The following is a 16,562-nucleotide window of genomic DNA, read 5'->3' as shown; positions in this document are numbered from 1 at the left end:
ACAGAGGACCTTCTGCCTCTGCCTCCTCAGGGCTGACAACCACTACGTCATTTCTCCATCCTGCTATTGCTTTTTAACCACTTAGTAAATGTAGATCTTGTTTTTAACTAAGATGGATAGTGACAGGTAACATTGAGTCTCTGATCCTGCCTCCAACTGACTTACACTGTGCTGGGGACTGAATCCAGGTTTTGTGCATGCCCTACCAGCTTAGCCACACTTCCAGGTTTGGCTGCAGATGTGTTTACACACTGAGCCATCTTTACAGTTCATGGGAGTCATATTTTTAAAGACTGGGATAATATGGCACAGTAAACTGTGTTTATTTTTTTTTAATTTTTTTTTTATGTACGTTGGTGTTTTGCCATGAGTGTTGGGTCTCCTGGAAGTAGAAATACAGATAGTTGTGAGCTGCCATGTGGTGGCTGGGAATTGAACCCGGGTCCTCTGGAAGAGCAGTCAGTGCTCTTAACCACTGAGCCATCTCCCCAGCCCCTAAACTGTGTTTAAATTGTTTAATACTTATTTCATTGAATTAAGGTTTGATCTGTATTAAAACTTGAAGGAATAATGTGTTTTGTTTGTTTTATTTGGGTTTTCAATACAGGGTTTCTCAGTGTAGCTCTAGCTCTCCTGGAACTCTCTCTGTAGAGCATGCTGGGCTTGAACTTACAGAGATCCACCTGCCTCTGCCTCCTGAGTGCTGGGATTAAATGCATGTGCCACCACTGCTTGGCATGCAAGTATGTTTTGATCTATACATACTAACCTATCTAGTAAGTACATATTTGAATATCCAAATCCCATTCTAGAAGCTAGGAAACATGTTTGCCTATCTTTCTCTTAAAACTTCTTTGCAATCTTCAGAAGATTCCCTAATTCTCTTTCCTTTGTTTTTCCAGACAGAATTTTTTCTGAGTAGTCCTGGCTGTCCAGAAATCTCTATTTAGACCAGGCTCTGGCTTCAAACTCACAGAGGTTCTCAAACATCCTCTGCCTCCTGCATGCTAGGATCAAAGGTGTGCCACTAGGCCCAGCCCTAACTACTGTTTTCTTTTTATTTAGTATCCGTATGCGTGTAGCGAGTGCAGTAACGCTACAGTGTGTGTGGAGGTCAGACACAACTTTTGAGAGTTGGTTCTCTCCTCCCACCAGAGGTTCTGGGCATTGAGCTCAGGGCCTCAGGGTTTTGAAACAAAATATTTTATCCATTAGGCCATTTTGTTGGCCTATGTCCTCTAATTTTACTGTCTGCTAAATTGCTTTGGATCCAGGCCCCTTCAGCAGTTACCATGTGTAGGTCTCATCCCTTTCTCATTCTGTTTATCTCTATTGCGTCTCCTGACCTTAAATCTTCGAGTCTGTCTTGTGTCCATGTCCGTGTGTGAATCTTACTCACTGTAGGGCACAGTCTCGCTGGTGGTCTATTTATTCTATTCGGATTCCCATTCAGTTAAAGCCGCTGTAGAAATCGGCAACTCCGTGTTTTTTTCTCCAATCCAGAGAACAAGCGGTGGGTGGAAGTGCCCACTCAGACGACACTCTCTGAGAATGCCAATGTCTCCCAGACCCACCTACATTCCTGGGAATTTTGAAAATATCTTTTGTCCTAGCCCCACGCAGGGAAAAATCTTAGCAGGCAAGCCCAAGGTGGAAGCTAGGCAGCATTGTCTGAAGTAGCCTTGTACTTCCTCTTCACTGACATTCCTTGTGGAGGTTCTTTACTGGGGCGTGGGGATAAGGAGCAGTTTTGCCGTTTGGGGGTTTGTCCAAAGGCCTTTTGAGGAGGTGGGACACACTAATCTTGCATCTATGGGGTTCGGGCAGCTCCCTTTCATGTCTCTGTATTTCTCTAGTGTTAGTCTGGCTTTGAGCTTTAGCCTTCCTACCTGTCCTCCTTTGTCAACCAACTGTCTCCTGACAGCCAGCCCTCTGTCTCCCTGGAGTGGTGGCTCAAGGCCGACCTGTTCTGACTGTAGAGGTCGGAAGGGAGGAGATGAGGAGCGCCTGATAAACCGGAGGACACTTTTCGTTTCTCAGGCCTCCACCCCCAAACTACATGCAGGCCTTCATACTGGGGTCAGGATGAACGTGAACCAGAGAAAGCATATGGGGATGCAAAAGAGACACAGGCAGAAGCTTAGCAAGGAGAAACGCGGAGAGACTAAGGAGGGAGACTCCCTAGAGAGCAGGGTCGCCTAAGTCGTTGATGGAAGTGAGGGAGGATCGCGCAGGCTCTGACAGCCCAGCCCAGCTGAGGCCCCCTGGTTTCCTGTCTCTCTTCTCAGGTTGTCCTCCTGACTTTCTGTGACACTTCTGCCCAGGAACTCGTCTCTGTCAGTCTGTCTCCGTCTATGTATCTCGCGCCGGCGTCTCAGCCACTGTCCGTGGGTCTTTCCATCTGGTCTCCTGCTCACCCTCTCCGCTTGGCTGTGGGTGGACCGTGCGCTCAGCGCCCCTCCCCCTGCATTACTATTGGCGGAGAGGTGGCGGGAAGGCGGTATCTAGCCCGCCGATGAGCATTCTATTGGTCGCAGGGACCGAGAGGCGGGCCGGAGGTGGGTCCGGCCAGGAGGCGGGCGGGGCGGCTGGGGCCGAGCCCAGAGCTCCGGGCGGTCGCATTGTTTTCCTCCGCGGATCTGCAGCGGGAGTAGGGGCTCCCACTCGGACCCAGGACTCTCGTAACCCGACAGCGCCCTGGAGCCTAAACCCAAGCACCGTCCAGACGGGACGCTCGTCGCATCTCGCCCGAACCCCAAACACGGATTGCGAACTCTGTGCGGCGCGGAGCTGGGGGCTGCCTGCTGCTCCCTGGATCTCGCTGACCCGGATCTCGGAGCAAGTACCCTGGGGTAGGGATGTAGCTGCAGGGAGGGGCAGGAGTGCCGCAAGAGGGGGTCAAGCTTCTGAGTGTCACCGAGACCCGAGTGTGTTCAGCGCGCCTTGCGCCTGACAGAGAAAGGGTCAGCGGACTTAGGGTGCGTGGAGGAGGAGGGGACTGTGGCCGAGCCTAGATGCTCTGCTGGATGCAGAGTGTAAGCTTCTTTTCCGACTGGTAGCAGTCGCGTCCCGCTAGACTGGGGGTCGCGAAAGGGGATATTTTCTTTTTCTGAGGCGCGCATGATGCAGAGGGTGGAAAGCCCAGCATCTTGCATCTCCCGCGGGAAACTGAGGCTCCAAGACCTGTGGAGAAGTAGACCTTCTTGACGCCCCTGCAGGAATAGGAAAGGGGACAAGTCGTTCTGGACTTTGGTGTCAGGGTTGCTTCTTCGTCCTTGTGCAGGCTAGAGTCTGAGCACTCCCAGGGGGAGGGGTCAGCTTGGGCAAAGAGTCCAGGAGTGGGGCCACGGAGAAGCATCTGTCCCCGCGCCCACCTCCACGCTTCACCTCACTCCTCCCGGGGCTTTGTTACTGGTCTCCCACCAAGGAGAGCGGGCCTGGCGACAGCATCTTAGCTCACCTACTCGCTCCGCGCGGGCCTACGGCCCGCCCTCGGCGGTTCCCAGCCTCTGGCCCTGTTTCCCTGGTCTGGGAGACCCGCCTCCGTCCCCCAACCCCAAATCCATCCCCACTCGATCTGCGCCTGCAGGCCCCTCCAGCCCCTCCTCCCGCTAACGTGGCTCTGGGACCCGGTCCCGGTCCAGACGTTGCTACCCGCCCCTCCTCGGAGCCCCGGATCCAGTGAGGGGGAGACACGTCGAGCCCCTGGCCCCAGGCCCACCTCACGCTAAGCGCTCGCGAAGCTCCAGACACCTGGTTTATCCACATTGGGGGGGTGGATCGGAGGGAGGGTAGGTACAAAGCCTGGAACTGAGTGGAAGGGTAGGGTGAGAGGGTTTTGAGGCTCAGCATACCCCAGAGCCTCCTGAGGAAGGTGGGCTGGGGCGGGCGACCATGCCTATGGTTTCCTGCTATTGTCCCCGGCCGGCCTCTCAATCCCTTCCCTGGCTCCTCTAGACACCGGCTATGACCTCGGCCACTCCCCAGAGGTGGCTGTCTGGCTGAGAGGAAAAAAGGGGGCATGTTTCATTTTTCAATCAAGGGGAGGACCCGAAAGAAAAGAGTGGCCAGGTCTCTCTCTCCTTGGGATTTCTCCAGGTCACAGCACGCCTGTCCCCAGGCCAGGGATTGGATGGGAGCCACCCAGATGTTGCTCCCCCAAACAGCTATGGGAAGCCTTCTTAAAGATGTATCATACTTGAGTCTAGTGGGCCAAGGAAAAGGCCAACCAAGTGTTTTTAGAGGCTGGACTAATCCAGCTTAAAGTGAGCGAGTGTGGGGGGTCCTTAGTGAGAGAGGTTAGGTGGGAGCTCTCTGAGGAAGGAAGGGGATGAAGATACTTGCTATCAGAGCATTTTGCCTGAAAATGAAGAGCATGCAAATTAGATGTAAATTAGCCTCTATTGTCCCTAGCTAGGTCGCTTTTGCAGGGAGGCTCTTGGATTCAGAAGGTTTTAACATGGGAGTGGCCATCAGCCCCACAACTCCCAGACAACCTTTTCCCAAGACTGGCCTTGCAGTTCTAGGAGTTTCTGGCTAAAGGCCAAACGCTACCCTCATATCTTCCGGTGCAAAGCCGTCCTCATTTTGTATCCAAACAAAATGGTCCCCCAACAGCATCTCCCCCACACTGGCTTCAACAGCTTTTTCACAAATTTGCACATTTACTTTTATAGGATGTGTAAGGGAGATGTGATTTTTCCCCCCTTCTTTTGTCCCTTCTTCTCTAGATCAAAGGGCTCCTATTCCCTTTCATCCCCCACAGGACCCACCACCCCAGGTAAGAGAAAAGAGAGCAGGGGATAGAAGCAAACTCCGCCGTGGGCCAGGACGAGGGTCTGGATGTTCTCCCCACTTGCCAGAGACCAAAGTTGTTTCCAGGGTGAAGATAGCAGTTGCCCAGGGCAACTTGAGGGGGGGCAGGTAGGAGAGCATAGAAGACAGGCTGTGTCCCTTTCTTTTCTCTAGGGAGTACCAGCAACCGGAAACATGGGTTGGGGGAGGGAGGAGGACCTGGTCTTTCAGTGGAGGGGTCCTTAGCTAGCTAACTGCTCTGCCTCTGGGGAAAGAGGGGGGGATCATACCTTGTCCCTTCCTCCAGCTCTCTTGGGGCCCCACCTGACGTCAGCCTCCCCACCAGTGACGCTTGATTGGGCTTGGGTGGACACTTGGGTCCTGGCTTTGAGTGGCATTGTTGGGGAGATGGAAGAAGGCTTGCCCTGTGAGCGCAGAGTTTCTCCTTTAGAAGACTTGGAATGGACTACTAAGGCTTGTTGTGATTGGTCCCAAAAGAAAGGACTCCTAGCTCCCTGACCTGACTACTGGAGCCTCTTCAGCCCCACACTTCAGTGTCATGGGAAGGCAGGAGGTTTGTTGTGCACCACCTCCAGTGCGCCCAGGCAGGGTCATGGCTGGGGTGGGCTGGTGGTGGGAAGGAGACCCGTCTCACCGCTCCTTTCGCCATAGCCATCTTTTCTTGGACTTTGGGCTACAATTGCCTGTCATTGAATTATTTATATTTCAATTTCAGAGGCAGCCTGATGAGGGAAGAAGGGGAAAGCGGGGCACGTTCAGCCATTTCTCCTCACCCGTCCTTTCTATCCTTCGCTCTGCAGAGGGGGTGGGTCTGCTCTTCTCCCCTCACTGAGAACGTGCATTGGTTCTTAGGAGCCCGGGAGGCAACAGGGGGCTCCAGGCTGGGAGGGGGCACAGTGGTCGAGGAGACAGCTGCAGCCAGAGCTAAATTTAGCCTCTGATCTGGCTTTCATGCAGATTCATTTTTGGCTAAGACAGCCCCTCCACGAACACCCCATTCCCTCCCTCCCCAGCTTCTTTCTCAGCAGTGGGAATGGCCCCTTAAGTATGAGCTTAGGCCAGGTCAGTGACCCCCCGGGCTGTTTGTCCCTCTCCTTCTGTTCTTTCTCAGCCCTAGACAGGACCATGGCTGCTGCACAGCTGCCTCTGCCTGGGCTCAGTGCCTGCATTACTCCCAGGGTGCTGTGGGGGTCTGTGAGGGGAGGGGAGAGCAGACTTGGTGCCCTCTTCCTCCTCCTCGTGCCAAGGAGTCACTATTTAGAATTTTAAGGCGTCAGTGTCTAATTATAGCTGAGAAGGGGTTAGCACGAGGGGGGCAGGAGCTGTCACCTACCGAATGTCCCAGACCCAGGCAGGAGAGAGGAAGAAGGGCTGGGAGGGGCAGTAGATCTGTTCTGTCCTTACCTGGGGTCACACCGGCAGGCTTCATACCAACCAGTTTGGGCCAGTTCGAGAGGGAAGGGCCTTGAGTGACAGGGACAGCTGGCTGGGAGTGAGGCTGAGATGGTTCTTTGCCCCACCCCACAGGGTCTTCTGGGGATAGACCTGGGGAGGAGTCTGCCTGCAACAAGGCTAGAGAGAACTTAGTCCCTTCCCCCACTTTTCTGTCTCCCCTTCCAGAGCCAGCGTATGGGTGAGGGGGTACCCCCTGGGGCTTGAGCTGCCCCACACAGGATGCCCCGTGCCCCCCACCCCATGCCCTTGCTGCTGCTGTTGTGGCTGTCACTCCCAGATGCCCAGGCTGCCTTTCCCCAGGACCCCATCCCTCTGGTGACCTCTGACCTGCTAGGTGAGTACTTCACCCACTTGACCCTCCGGAGGGGCGGGTAGAGAATGAGACCCGCGTGCGAGGCAAGGTGTAGGCAGGGAAGAGAATGGTCAAGTGAACAAACAGGTGGAGTGAGCCGGTCTCATCCCTGGGTTTTGCTTCCTCACTCAGAGGTGGTGTTGCTGTGTGGCTAAAAAAAACATGACCCTAGCTGAGTGAGGTGCAGGCTTACAGTCCCAGCGCTTGGGAGCTTGAGGGAGGAAGATTGTAACAAGTTTGAGGACAGCCTGAACTAGGTAGCGAGTTCCAGGTCAGCCAGGATTGCGTGGCAAGACCATCTCCATCAGGCAAAGGAGCCTATGAGGAATGGAAGGTCTGAGCCAGACCAAAGCAGAGCAGGTTTGAACTCGGGTGTTCACTAGCTGTGTGACCTAGGTTCTTTCTCTAACCTTTCTTTGCCTCAGTTTCCACATCTGTAAAAGGAAGATAATCATAGTGCGCTACCTCACAGAGTTATTTAGAGACTGACTGAGAAAAACAGATTCAGCACTGACAAGGCGCAGTCCTGAGAACACCGTCTGGCCCGAATTAAACACTTTATATTTGTGTGTTATTCTTAGCCACAGCGTGAAGTCCTGGGCCAGGTCGGTGGTTCCCAGCTCTTACTTTCCTCGCTACCCACCAGTGAGCCAGGTCTCACCATGATAGAAACTGCAAACCCAGTTTTTCTGAGAAGAATCTTCACCTGTTTGGGGTCTGTGTTCTACATGTTGGATTTAGAGTAATTTTAGTTGAGTTATTGGAATGATTGTTGGGGGTTAGAGAATAATAATAGCAAACACTACCAGGCACATGCTTTTAATCCCAGCACTCAGGAGGCAGAGGCAGGTAGATCTCTGTGAGTTCGAGACCAGCCTGGTCTACAAGAGCTAGTTCCAGGACAGGCTCTAAAGCTACTGAGAAACCCTGTCTTGGGGAAAAAAAAATAATAGCAAACTTGAGTTGGGCAGTGGTGGTGCACGCCTTTAATTCCAATATTCGCAAGGCAGAGGCAGGTGGATCTCTGTGAGTTCAAGGCTAGTTTGGTCTACAAAGTGAGTTTTAGGACAGCCAGGGCCACACAGAGAAACCCTGTCTCAAAAAAAAAAAAACCAAAGTAAATAAACAAACAAACAAAAATAGCAGACTGCATCAGATGGGTTCTCAGCACTCTGTTAACGTCAAACCATCTTTGAGCCTGGGTTCCCCCTAAACACCCATACCTGTGGCTTCCATGAGCAGACCAGGTAGACCGTGGGGTTGGTCAGAAGAGGGAGGAACTTTGAAGGGTGGTGAGGGGACGAATCTGGAGGGAGGACTCAGAGGAGAAGAACCAATGCTTTAATTGTTCGCATGCATGTGTGGGTGCTGTTGTGTGACAAAACTCTTCCTGGGGAGACAAACGCTTGTCTAACTCACCCCAGATACGGAGCCCATGACAAACCAAAGTACGGACACTACCAAAGTCAATGAGTTTTATTGAGATCCCTTACAGGAATATGGGTGAAGGGCTACAGGAGCAGAAATGACTCAAAGACAGTTGTGTCACCAAAGCCCACCCCAGCGTGGGTGGCAGCTCACAAAAGCTGGGAACCTGGAGCACACTGCACAGCCTGCAGGTAGCTCGGCAGGTTGGAGAGCGTCCTTTCGGGGTCCTCAGTTAGTCTCTTCCAGGCAGGCCGACTGGTTTCTGCTTCTTGCAGGCAGCTGGTGTGGTCTCAAAGGTTTTTGTTTTGTTTGTTTGTTTTCCTTCTTCTCTGGGAGCCTTCTTTGCAGCTCAGCTTCGCTTCCTCTGAGGGGGCTTCTCAGCTTTTATTGTTTATTCTGGCAAGGAGGGCCTTAGTGAATCTGGTCAGTTTCAGGGAGTTCTTGAATCTTTTTTTTTTTTAGTTATGTACTTCCCTGTGTAAGGGGCTCCCCTGCAGGATGAAATGTTTTGATCTCTTGGAGGTCAGAGGAGGTAGGTCTCCTGGAGTTGGAGCTGAAGGTGCTTGTGAGCCAGTTGATGTGCTTGCTGGGAATTGAACTCTGGACCCGAGAAGAGCACTGTATGCTCTTGACCACTAAACCATCTCCAGCCCCTTGAAAGGAACTTTCTAATACAGAGGTGATCTGGTGTATATGAGTCAGATCTCATATACACCCTGCAGCCATGTACTAAGCCTTGAATTGGGGCCAGTGTGAAGTTAATATATTAATATGTCATATGAATATAGGTTAATATATTAAGCAAGGTAGATCATTCAAATAACTCACAGTGTCTGGTGAAAATGAAATCCTCAGTCAGAGTTGATTTTGTATTTGTTTATTTAACTTTTTGATCTCCCCCCCCCCCCCCCCCCCCCCCGCGAGAGTTTCTCTGTGTAGTTTTGGAGCCTGTCCTGGAACTTGCTCTGCAGACCAGGCTGGCCTGGAACTCACATAGATCTGTCTGCCCAGTGCTGGGATTAAAGGTGTGCACCACCACCACCGGACTTTAACATTTACTCATTTGGGAGGAGTGCACGTGCTATGATGTATGAGTGGAGATTGAAGGTCAGCTTGGGGAATTGGTTCTCTGATTGCACTATTTGAACTCAGGTAGTCAGGCTTGGCTACAGGTATCTTTATCCTCAGAGCCATTTCATTGTTCCCCTTCCCCATTTCATTTCATTTCATTCTTTATTTGGGGCCAGCATCTTGCCTTGTGTACCGGCCTGATACTTGCTGTGTAACCACGGCTGGCCTTAAATGCTCAGCGGTCCTCCTGCCTCAGCGTCCCTATTGCAGGTTTGCACCACTATACCTAGCTTCTGGCTTTGCTTTCCGATGTAGATTTGGGGCCTCTCTTCGCTCCTGCTCTGTTGACAGCTGGGCTTCCCTGATAGGAGAGGAAGTAGGAAAGCTGTGTTATCTCAGCTGTCATCCTCTAGGTTCTTCTCCATTATCCTGGTTCCGGGGCCTGGAGGAGGATGCTGTGGCTGCAGAACTCGGGCTGGACTTTCAGCGATTCCTGACCTTGAACCGGACCTTGCTTGTGGCTGCCCGGTAAAATGGCCGAGGCACAGTTGTGGGGCAGACATGCATGCTCCTGGGCAGACATGGGACCTGCATGGCCACTGCAGCATCTTGCAGGGGACACATGCAGGTGCACAAGCCATGGGACATGGACATGCTTGGACCCAGAGAACAAGGCGTGGAGTAAGGGGGAGGCTAGGGAGCAGGAACTTTGTGTGGCTTGGCCCTGGCAGGTGAACACGGGTAAGCAGGGGACTGAGGCGCTCAGGCAGGCAGGGTGCCTCGGCTCAGCTCTGACCCCTCCTTACCTACCCTTCAGGGATCACGTTTTCTCCTTCGATCTTCAAGCCCAAGAAGAAGGGGAGGGGCTGGTGCCCAACAAGGTGAGGGGCTGTATGCGAGGAGGTGCAGGCAGGGAGACGAAGCTGGGAAAGGTGTATTGGGGGTCCCGTCCAAGAAGGAGTCGTGATGTGAGGAGGGGTCCTGGTTGCCCCATGACCTCCCCTCGTTTTCTCTCTTCAGTTTCTGACATGGAGGAGCCAGGATGTGGAGAACTGTGCTGTTCGGGGAAAGCTCACGGTGAGGAGTGGAGCGGGTTGGAGGGAAGGCAAAGAGGTTCAGAGACCAGAGAACTTGGTGGAGGCTAAAGGGCCAGCAAACAGCCTGAGACTGTAGCCAAACTGTCATGACCGGCTCAAGACTGACGGCTACTGCCTCACTTCCTGCGGCCCCTAACTTCAATTCCAGGCTTGTCATTAACCTTGAATTTTGGGTTCTCTAGGACGAATGCTACAACTACATCCGTGTTCTTGTTCCCTGGGACTCGCAGAGGCTCCTTGCCTGTGGAACAAACTCATTCAGCCCCATGTGCCGCAGCTATGGGGTACAAAGGAAGAGGGCTGGGAGGAGATTCCAGAATAAGCAATCAGTTTGATGGGAAGAGATGGGCATTTGAGGATGGGACTGGCATGCTTGCTTGGAATGCAAGAGTGTGGAAGGGGCTGGGGAAGAGGCACATAGGAGTGGGCTGTGGGGCCACACATCCAAGACCCCAAGGTTCTAGGAACCTGCCTCCTCTGCCCCCAGATAACTTCGCTGCAACAGGAAGGTGAGGAACTGAGTGGACAAGCTCGATGCCCCTTTGATGCCACCCAGTCAAATGTGGCCATCTTTGCAGGTGTGCACCTGGGCATGTGGCTGGAAGGCATCCCTCTCCCAACTTGGTCTTTCCCTCATGTCCTTGAGTGGAGGGCAGTAGGGGCATGGGGCAGGGCCTAAGTCACTGTGTGGGTACCAGTAAGAGAGAAGCTGCAGGCCCTGAGCTTCCCCTGATCCCCACCTCTCCAGAGGGCAGTTTGTACTCAGCCACAGCAGCGGATTTCCAGGCCAGTGATGCTGTAGTTTACAGAAGCCTTGGGTCGCAGCCCCCACTCCGTTCTGCCAAGTATGACTCCAAGTGGTTGCGAGGTCAGTCTTCCTGAGGGTCAGACTGCCCGGGGGGACACCAGGCCTGTGCGGGGGCAGGAGCATTGTGTTTGTGGATGGGTAGAGAAGATGGTGTAGCATGAGTTTCTGAGCAGGTATGGATACCCTTTCCTGTCACGCCCTACCTTAGAGCCACACTTTGTCTATGCTTTGGAGCACAGAGACCACGTCTACTTCTTCTTCAGAGAGGTCGCTGTAGAGGATTCCCGACTGGGGAGGGTAAGCAGTTGGACACCAGGGGAGGTTAGCTAGCTGCAGGGTTCTTCTGGGTCCTAAGAATGGTTCTTGGCTCTAATCTCCATAACAGATTCCTTGGATCTGACCCCTTCCCATGCCCCTCTGCATAGACTGCAGCTCTCTCATCTATGATATCTGGCCATTCGCTCCCGAACTGACCTACTGAACCATTCCCGTGCTTTGCCATGACCCTTATGTTTGCCTCCCGGAGCCCTTACCTCACAGCAGCTGCCGGGTGGCTTTCCTCAATCTTTCCTCAGGTGCAGTTTTCTCGGGTAGCCAGGGTGTGTAAACGCGACATGGGCGGCTCACCTAGGGCCTTGGACCGCCACTGGACTTCCTTCCTTAAGCTGAGGCTCAACTGCTCTGTCCCTGGGGACTCTACCTTCTACTTTGACGTCTTACAGGCCTTAACGGGGCCTGTGAGCCTGCATGGCCGCTCTGCTCTCTTTGGGGTCTTCACTACTCAGACTAACAGGTGGGTACTAGGCTGTGTGATCTAGTTCTCCACCCCCGCCAACGTTCACACTCGCTTTCAATGCCTCCTGAGGAGGACGTTCCAAGCAAGGCCAGTCCGCTGTCCCCCATGACTGCCCTGCCCCCAGTCTCTGTCTCTCAGTATGGCACATAACGACAGGCAGCTCCACAGCTTACCTGCAGGAGTAGTCCCGCCCCTGTTAACATCTTGAATCTTTTCTGGCTCCCTCAGCATTCCTGGGTCTGCAGTCTGCGCCTTTTACCTGGACGACATTGAGCGTGGGTTTGAGGGCAAGTTCAAGGAGCAGAGGAGTCTGGATGGGGCCTGGACTCCTGTTTCTGAGGACAGAGTCCCCTCACCCAGGTACCCGGGATAGAGGTGACTTTGAGGGGGCAGAAGCAATGCTCATTCTTAATATTCGGCTGTGAGGAGAATTCAGGTCACTGTGGCCAGGACAGAGCTAGCACTGGGTTGGACTAAGGGGCTGCAACCAGGAAGGGAGCAGGTGCTGCAGGGAGTGAAGGTTACCAACCACGTTTGAGAGTGGGGGGCACATAGCTTCATTAACCCTGTTCCCTGCCCTAAGGCTGCCCCCTTCCCATGTGCCCACCAGGCCAGGGTCCTGTGCAGGTGTGGGTGGAGCTGCCTCGTTCTCCTCCTCTCAAGACCTACCTGATGCTGTCCTGCTCTTCATCAAGGCGCACCCACTTCTGGATCCCGCGGTGCCACCTGCCACCCACCAGCCTCTCCTCACTCTCACCAGCAGGTAACCAGAGATAAACCCCATTGGTGTGAGGGTGGGGCTTGTGAAGGAGCAAGAGTGGGAAGCGGGGCATCAGGCTTTCCTGGCTGTGCTGTCCTCACCTGAAGCCTGTCGCTGCAGGGCTCTGCTGACCCAGGTAGCTGTGGATGGCATGGCTGGGCCACATAGAAACACCACAGTCTTGTTTCTTGGCTCCAATGACGGGACAGTGCTGAAGGTGCTACCTCCAGGGGGACAGTCTCTGCGACCTGAGCCTATCATACTGGAAGAGATTGATGCCTACAGTCCTGCCCGGTGAGTTCTTTGTGGGGCAGAGGTGAGATGGTAGAATAGGTTGGGCACTCGTCCTGGTTTGGCAGAATTAGAGGCCTTGAGGTAGGGGAAAGGATTTGGTGAGAGAGCTCTACTGGGCTGGGAAGGGTGGTTCCATAGGGTGAGCCCAGGTCTTCTTTGCACTTCTCCTCTTGTCTCTTCCCACCCAGACCCCTCTGGGGAAAGACAGCCTCACCTTCCCCATTCCTGTTAGGTGCAGTGGGAAGCGCACAGCCCAAGCTTCACGACGGATCATAGGGCTGGAGCTGGACACCGAGGGTCATAGGCTCTTTGTGGCCTTCCCTGGATGCATCGTCTACCTCCCTCTCAGCCGCTGTGCCCGGCATGGGGCATGTCAGAGGTGAGGAGCTGAAGGGCAGATGCTGCCTGGCTATGCTTCCTGGGCGGGTAGGAGCACAGGAAAAAAAACCCAAGTCTGGAGGGTGGCAAGGAAATGGAGATAGTGGAGAAGTTGGGGTACCCTGGGGAGTTTGAAGGTGGGCAGCAGCTGGGGTCTGCAGCAGACTGGGATGGGCAGATGGGTGGAGTGTGGGGCTGGGAGTGTCCTGTAAGGCAATGGAATGGATTGTGCACGCGGAGGATGCCAGTCTCACTCAGCTCAGTTTCCCTTAGGAGCTGTCTGGCTTCTCAGGACCCATACTGTGGGTGGCATCGACTGAGAGGCTGTGTGAGCATCAGAGGACCTGGTGGGTAAGTGAGGAGCCCCTGGGACTTGTGAGGAGAGTGGTAAAGCGTAAAGCCACAGTGAGCCACCTCCCTTTTCTTCTAGAACTGATGTGGATGTGAGCCAGGAATCCATGGAGCACGGTGACTGCCAAGGTAAACACGAGGGCCGGCTGCAGCCACAGCTGCATATTCTCTGACGGCCACCAGCATCTTGGGCGTGGGCATCTGTCTTTCTCGGCATCTGTTCCAGTTGCTTCTACCACCTTTCCCTCATTCTCACTGTCTCATAGATGGAGCTACTGGGAGTCAGTCTGGCCCTGGGGATTCTGCTTATGGTGAGTCTTCCGGCCTCAGTTTCCTTTTTCCTTGCTTAGCCCACACAACCAAATCTGTCTGGGCTATAGGCAGGCCAGCATCCTGAACAGCCAGAAGAAACACTGGAATTCTGGACTTGTGTTCCAAAGGGGAGGGGCTTGGTGGTGTCAGGGGTGGAGAGCGGAAGTCTCACTAGCACTGACCTGGTCTCTGTTACCAGTGCATCTGGGTCCTGGCCCTTCCCTTGAGACCCCCAGTTCCCCCAGTGATGCCCACCCAGGGCCCCAGTCTTCCACTCTTGGAGCTCACACGCAGGGTAAGGGGGTTGCCTGGGAGGGACCGAGTGCAGTGTGGAGCTGTTGAGACTGAGAATTCTAAGCCGGGTGCTGATTGGTGTTTGATAACCACTAACACCTGTTTGGAACCGCCCTTCACCACAGCTGGACATCCCAGCCAGTGTCCTGCACAGGCAGGGTGGCAGATGTGCCTGGCATGGCTGCAGGGGCTCAAACTGGGCAGGGACTACCCCAGACCCGTGCTCTAGCCTGTGTGTTTAGGGATCCCGGGAAAACGACTCCTGAGACTGTGTGGAGCGAAGCTGAGCAGCAGCATGAGAACTTGTGGTTGGCCCCACCTGTGTCCCTTCCGTGCGCCTAAAGCTGAGCCGCCTCCCTCCTTCTTGGCCGGCAGGCGTGCGCAGGGACCTTCCCCCAGCTTCAGCCTCCCGCTCCATCCCCATCCCACTCCTTCTGGCCTGCGTGGCGGCGGCCTTCGCCCTGGGCGCCTCAGTCTCCGGCTTCTTGGTGTCCTGTGCTTGTCGTCGAGCGCGTCACCGTCGGAGCAAGGACATCGAGAGCCCGGGGCTGCCGCGCCCTCTCTCCCTCCGCAGTCTGGCCCGGCTGCACGGAGGCGGTCCTGAGCCCCCGCCTCCGCCCAAGGATGGAGAAGCTGCGCAAACCCCTCAGCTCTACACCACCTTCCTGCCTCCGCCCGATGGCGGAACCCCACCCGACCTCGCCTGCCTGCCCACCCCCGAGTCCACGCCCGAGCTGCCGGTGAAGCACCTCCGCGCCTCCGGGGGGCCCTGGGAGTGGAACCAGAATGGGAACAACGCGTCAGAGGGCCCCGGCCGCCCGGCGGGCTGCAGTGCGGCGGGCGGGCCCGCACCGCGGGTGCTGGTGCGGCCGCCCCCGCCGGGCTGCCCGGGGCAGGCGGTGGAGGTGACCACGCTGGAGGAACTGCTGCGCTACCTGCACGGCCCGCAGCCGCCTAGGAAGGGCGCCGAACCGCTCGCCCCGGCCGCGTTCAGCTCGCGGCCGCCCGCCCCGGCCCCCAGCCCGCTGCCGCGGGACTGCGTGCCGCCGCTCAGGCTCGACGTGCCCCCCGAGGGCAAGCGCGCGGCTCCCGGCGGGCGGCCCGCCCTCTCGGCCCCCGCGCCGCGCCTGGGCGTCGGCCGCAGGTTGCCCTTCCCCACGCACCGCGCGCCCCCGGCGCTGCTCACGCGGGTGCCCTCAGGGGGCCCGGCTAGGTACTCCGGGGGGACTGGGAGGCACCTCCTGTACCTGGGCCGGACCGACGGCTACCGCGGCCGCTCCCTGAAGAGGGCGGACGTGAAGTCCCCGCTGTCCCCCAAGCCGCCCCTCGCCGCCTCGACGCCACCCGCGCTGCACGGCGGCCATTTTAACTTCTGACAGAAGCTGCTAGCGCCGGTGCGGGCGCCGGAGGCCCAGGCCCGCGATGGCCGCCGGCCTTCCCGAACTCCGAGAGTCTCCCGGGCCCGCTCTCGCCTCGGTTTATTTATTGACTGTCGTTCCCCTGTCCCGGCGAGGTCGGTGAGAGGCGCGGAGCTCGCCGCTCGGGGCGCCCGCCGCTCAGGGGACCCGGCCGCCCCCTACTCCCCGCTCCCTCCCTTCCAGCCATGCTGCCTTAACTCGCCGCTCCGGGCTCCCGCGGACGGGGCCCCGGGCGGGCCGGCGGGGCTGGAGCCGCGCCTGTGTACAGGGTCCTCGGGCCTCCTGGGGCCGGGACGTGCCGCCTCCTACTGTGTAGGAGCCCCCGCTTCCCAATACAGCCATGTCCGCCCCCCAGCCGCTGCCTGACGTTTCTCGCGGAGCGGGAGGGACAGGAGGGCGGGCCGCCCGGCCCTCTGGGTGCCTGTGCCCCTGAATGTCTGCCTCCACTTCACCTCAGCCCCCAGGTCTCTCCGGAGTAATTGGCTTGGCGGCTGTCCCACCGGGGTTAATCAGGAAAGGTTTCCTGAAGGAGGCAAGAGAAGACATGGTGTGTGGGGATGAGCCAGGCCCCAGGAGAGCCGTGGTACCGCTGGGGGTGTGGCGGAAGGCGCTCAGCAGGTTTCTGAATAGAGGGCAGGCACCTTTCACGGCCTACACTATGGGGTGGGAGAGGGAACTTTTGGAGAAATAAAACGAAGCTGCTGCGTGATTTGGATTTCACATCAGCACATCTTGTCCTAAAGAGAACTTGGGTTAAGTGTTTGGGACACTTGGGCCTGCAAAACCAAATAAAACCTGGCCAATGATGAGCCCTGTTAGAAGAAAGGGTTTGCCCCAGCATCTGTTTCCCTGTGGGGCAGCTTCAGCTGCAGGCTAGCCCAGGGCTGGAGCGACTAGCCTGTGCCCATCTCGAGGCTCCATTGCACTGGCTGC

General features: G+C 55.9%; 1 protein-coding gene and 1 long non-coding RNA gene across 10 annotated transcripts; one reads left to right on the top strand and one right to left on the bottom strand.

Moving 5' to 3' along the window:
- The first annotated feature begins 2,594 nt into the window (after positions 1-2,594).
- Sema6c (semaphorin 6C) lies at positions 2,595-16,349 on the top strand. 9 transcript variants are annotated; one of them, XM_085678029.2, is made up of 22 exons: positions 2,595-2,852; positions 4,731-4,780; positions 5,293-5,368; positions 5,531-5,620; positions 6,436-6,604; positions 9,535-9,649; positions 9,939-10,002; positions 10,142-10,198; positions 10,401-10,502; positions 10,706-10,796; positions 10,967-11,086; positions 11,235-11,323; positions 11,602-11,819; positions 12,051-12,182; positions 12,433-12,585; positions 12,703-12,876; positions 13,109-13,255; positions 13,528-13,605; positions 13,685-13,734; positions 13,872-13,916; positions 14,117-14,212; positions 14,587-16,349. In XM_085678029.2, the coding sequence occupies exons 5-22, from the start codon at positions 6,490-6,492 to the stop codon at positions 15,585-15,587; spliced, it is 2,847 nt and encodes a 948-aa protein (XP_085534155.2). In that variant the 5' UTR covers positions 2,595-2,852; positions 4,731-4,780; positions 5,293-5,368; positions 5,531-5,620; positions 6,436-6,489; the 3' UTR covers positions 15,588-16,349. The 9 variants fall into 9 exon arrangements, with proteins under 9 accessions (XP_085534155.2, XP_085534156.2, XP_085534154.2 ...); XM_085678030.2 differs by having other exon boundaries at positions 5,246-5,368; XM_085678028.2 differs by lacking the exon at positions 5,293-5,368.
- LOC146891322 (uncharacterized) lies at positions 8,979-11,692 on the bottom strand. The gene is made up of 3 exons (XR_014997703.2): positions 11,560-11,692; positions 9,932-11,376; positions 8,979-9,482 (listed from the first exon to the last, which is right to left on the bottom strand). It is a non-coding gene; the product is annotated as an uncharacterized LOC146891322 (long non-coding RNA).
- Positions 16,350-16,562: the final 213 nt, after the last annotated feature.

This window comes from Myodes glareolus, chromosome 17 (genome assembly GCF_982192425.1).
Source record: "Myodes glareolus chromosome 17, mMyoGla1.1, whole genome shotgun sequence".
NCBI lineage: Eukaryota > Metazoa > Chordata > Mammalia > Rodentia > Cricetidae > Myodes > Myodes glareolus.
Note: the sequence above shows the minus strand (reverse complement) of the source record. Positions and strands in the feature narration are given on the sequence as shown.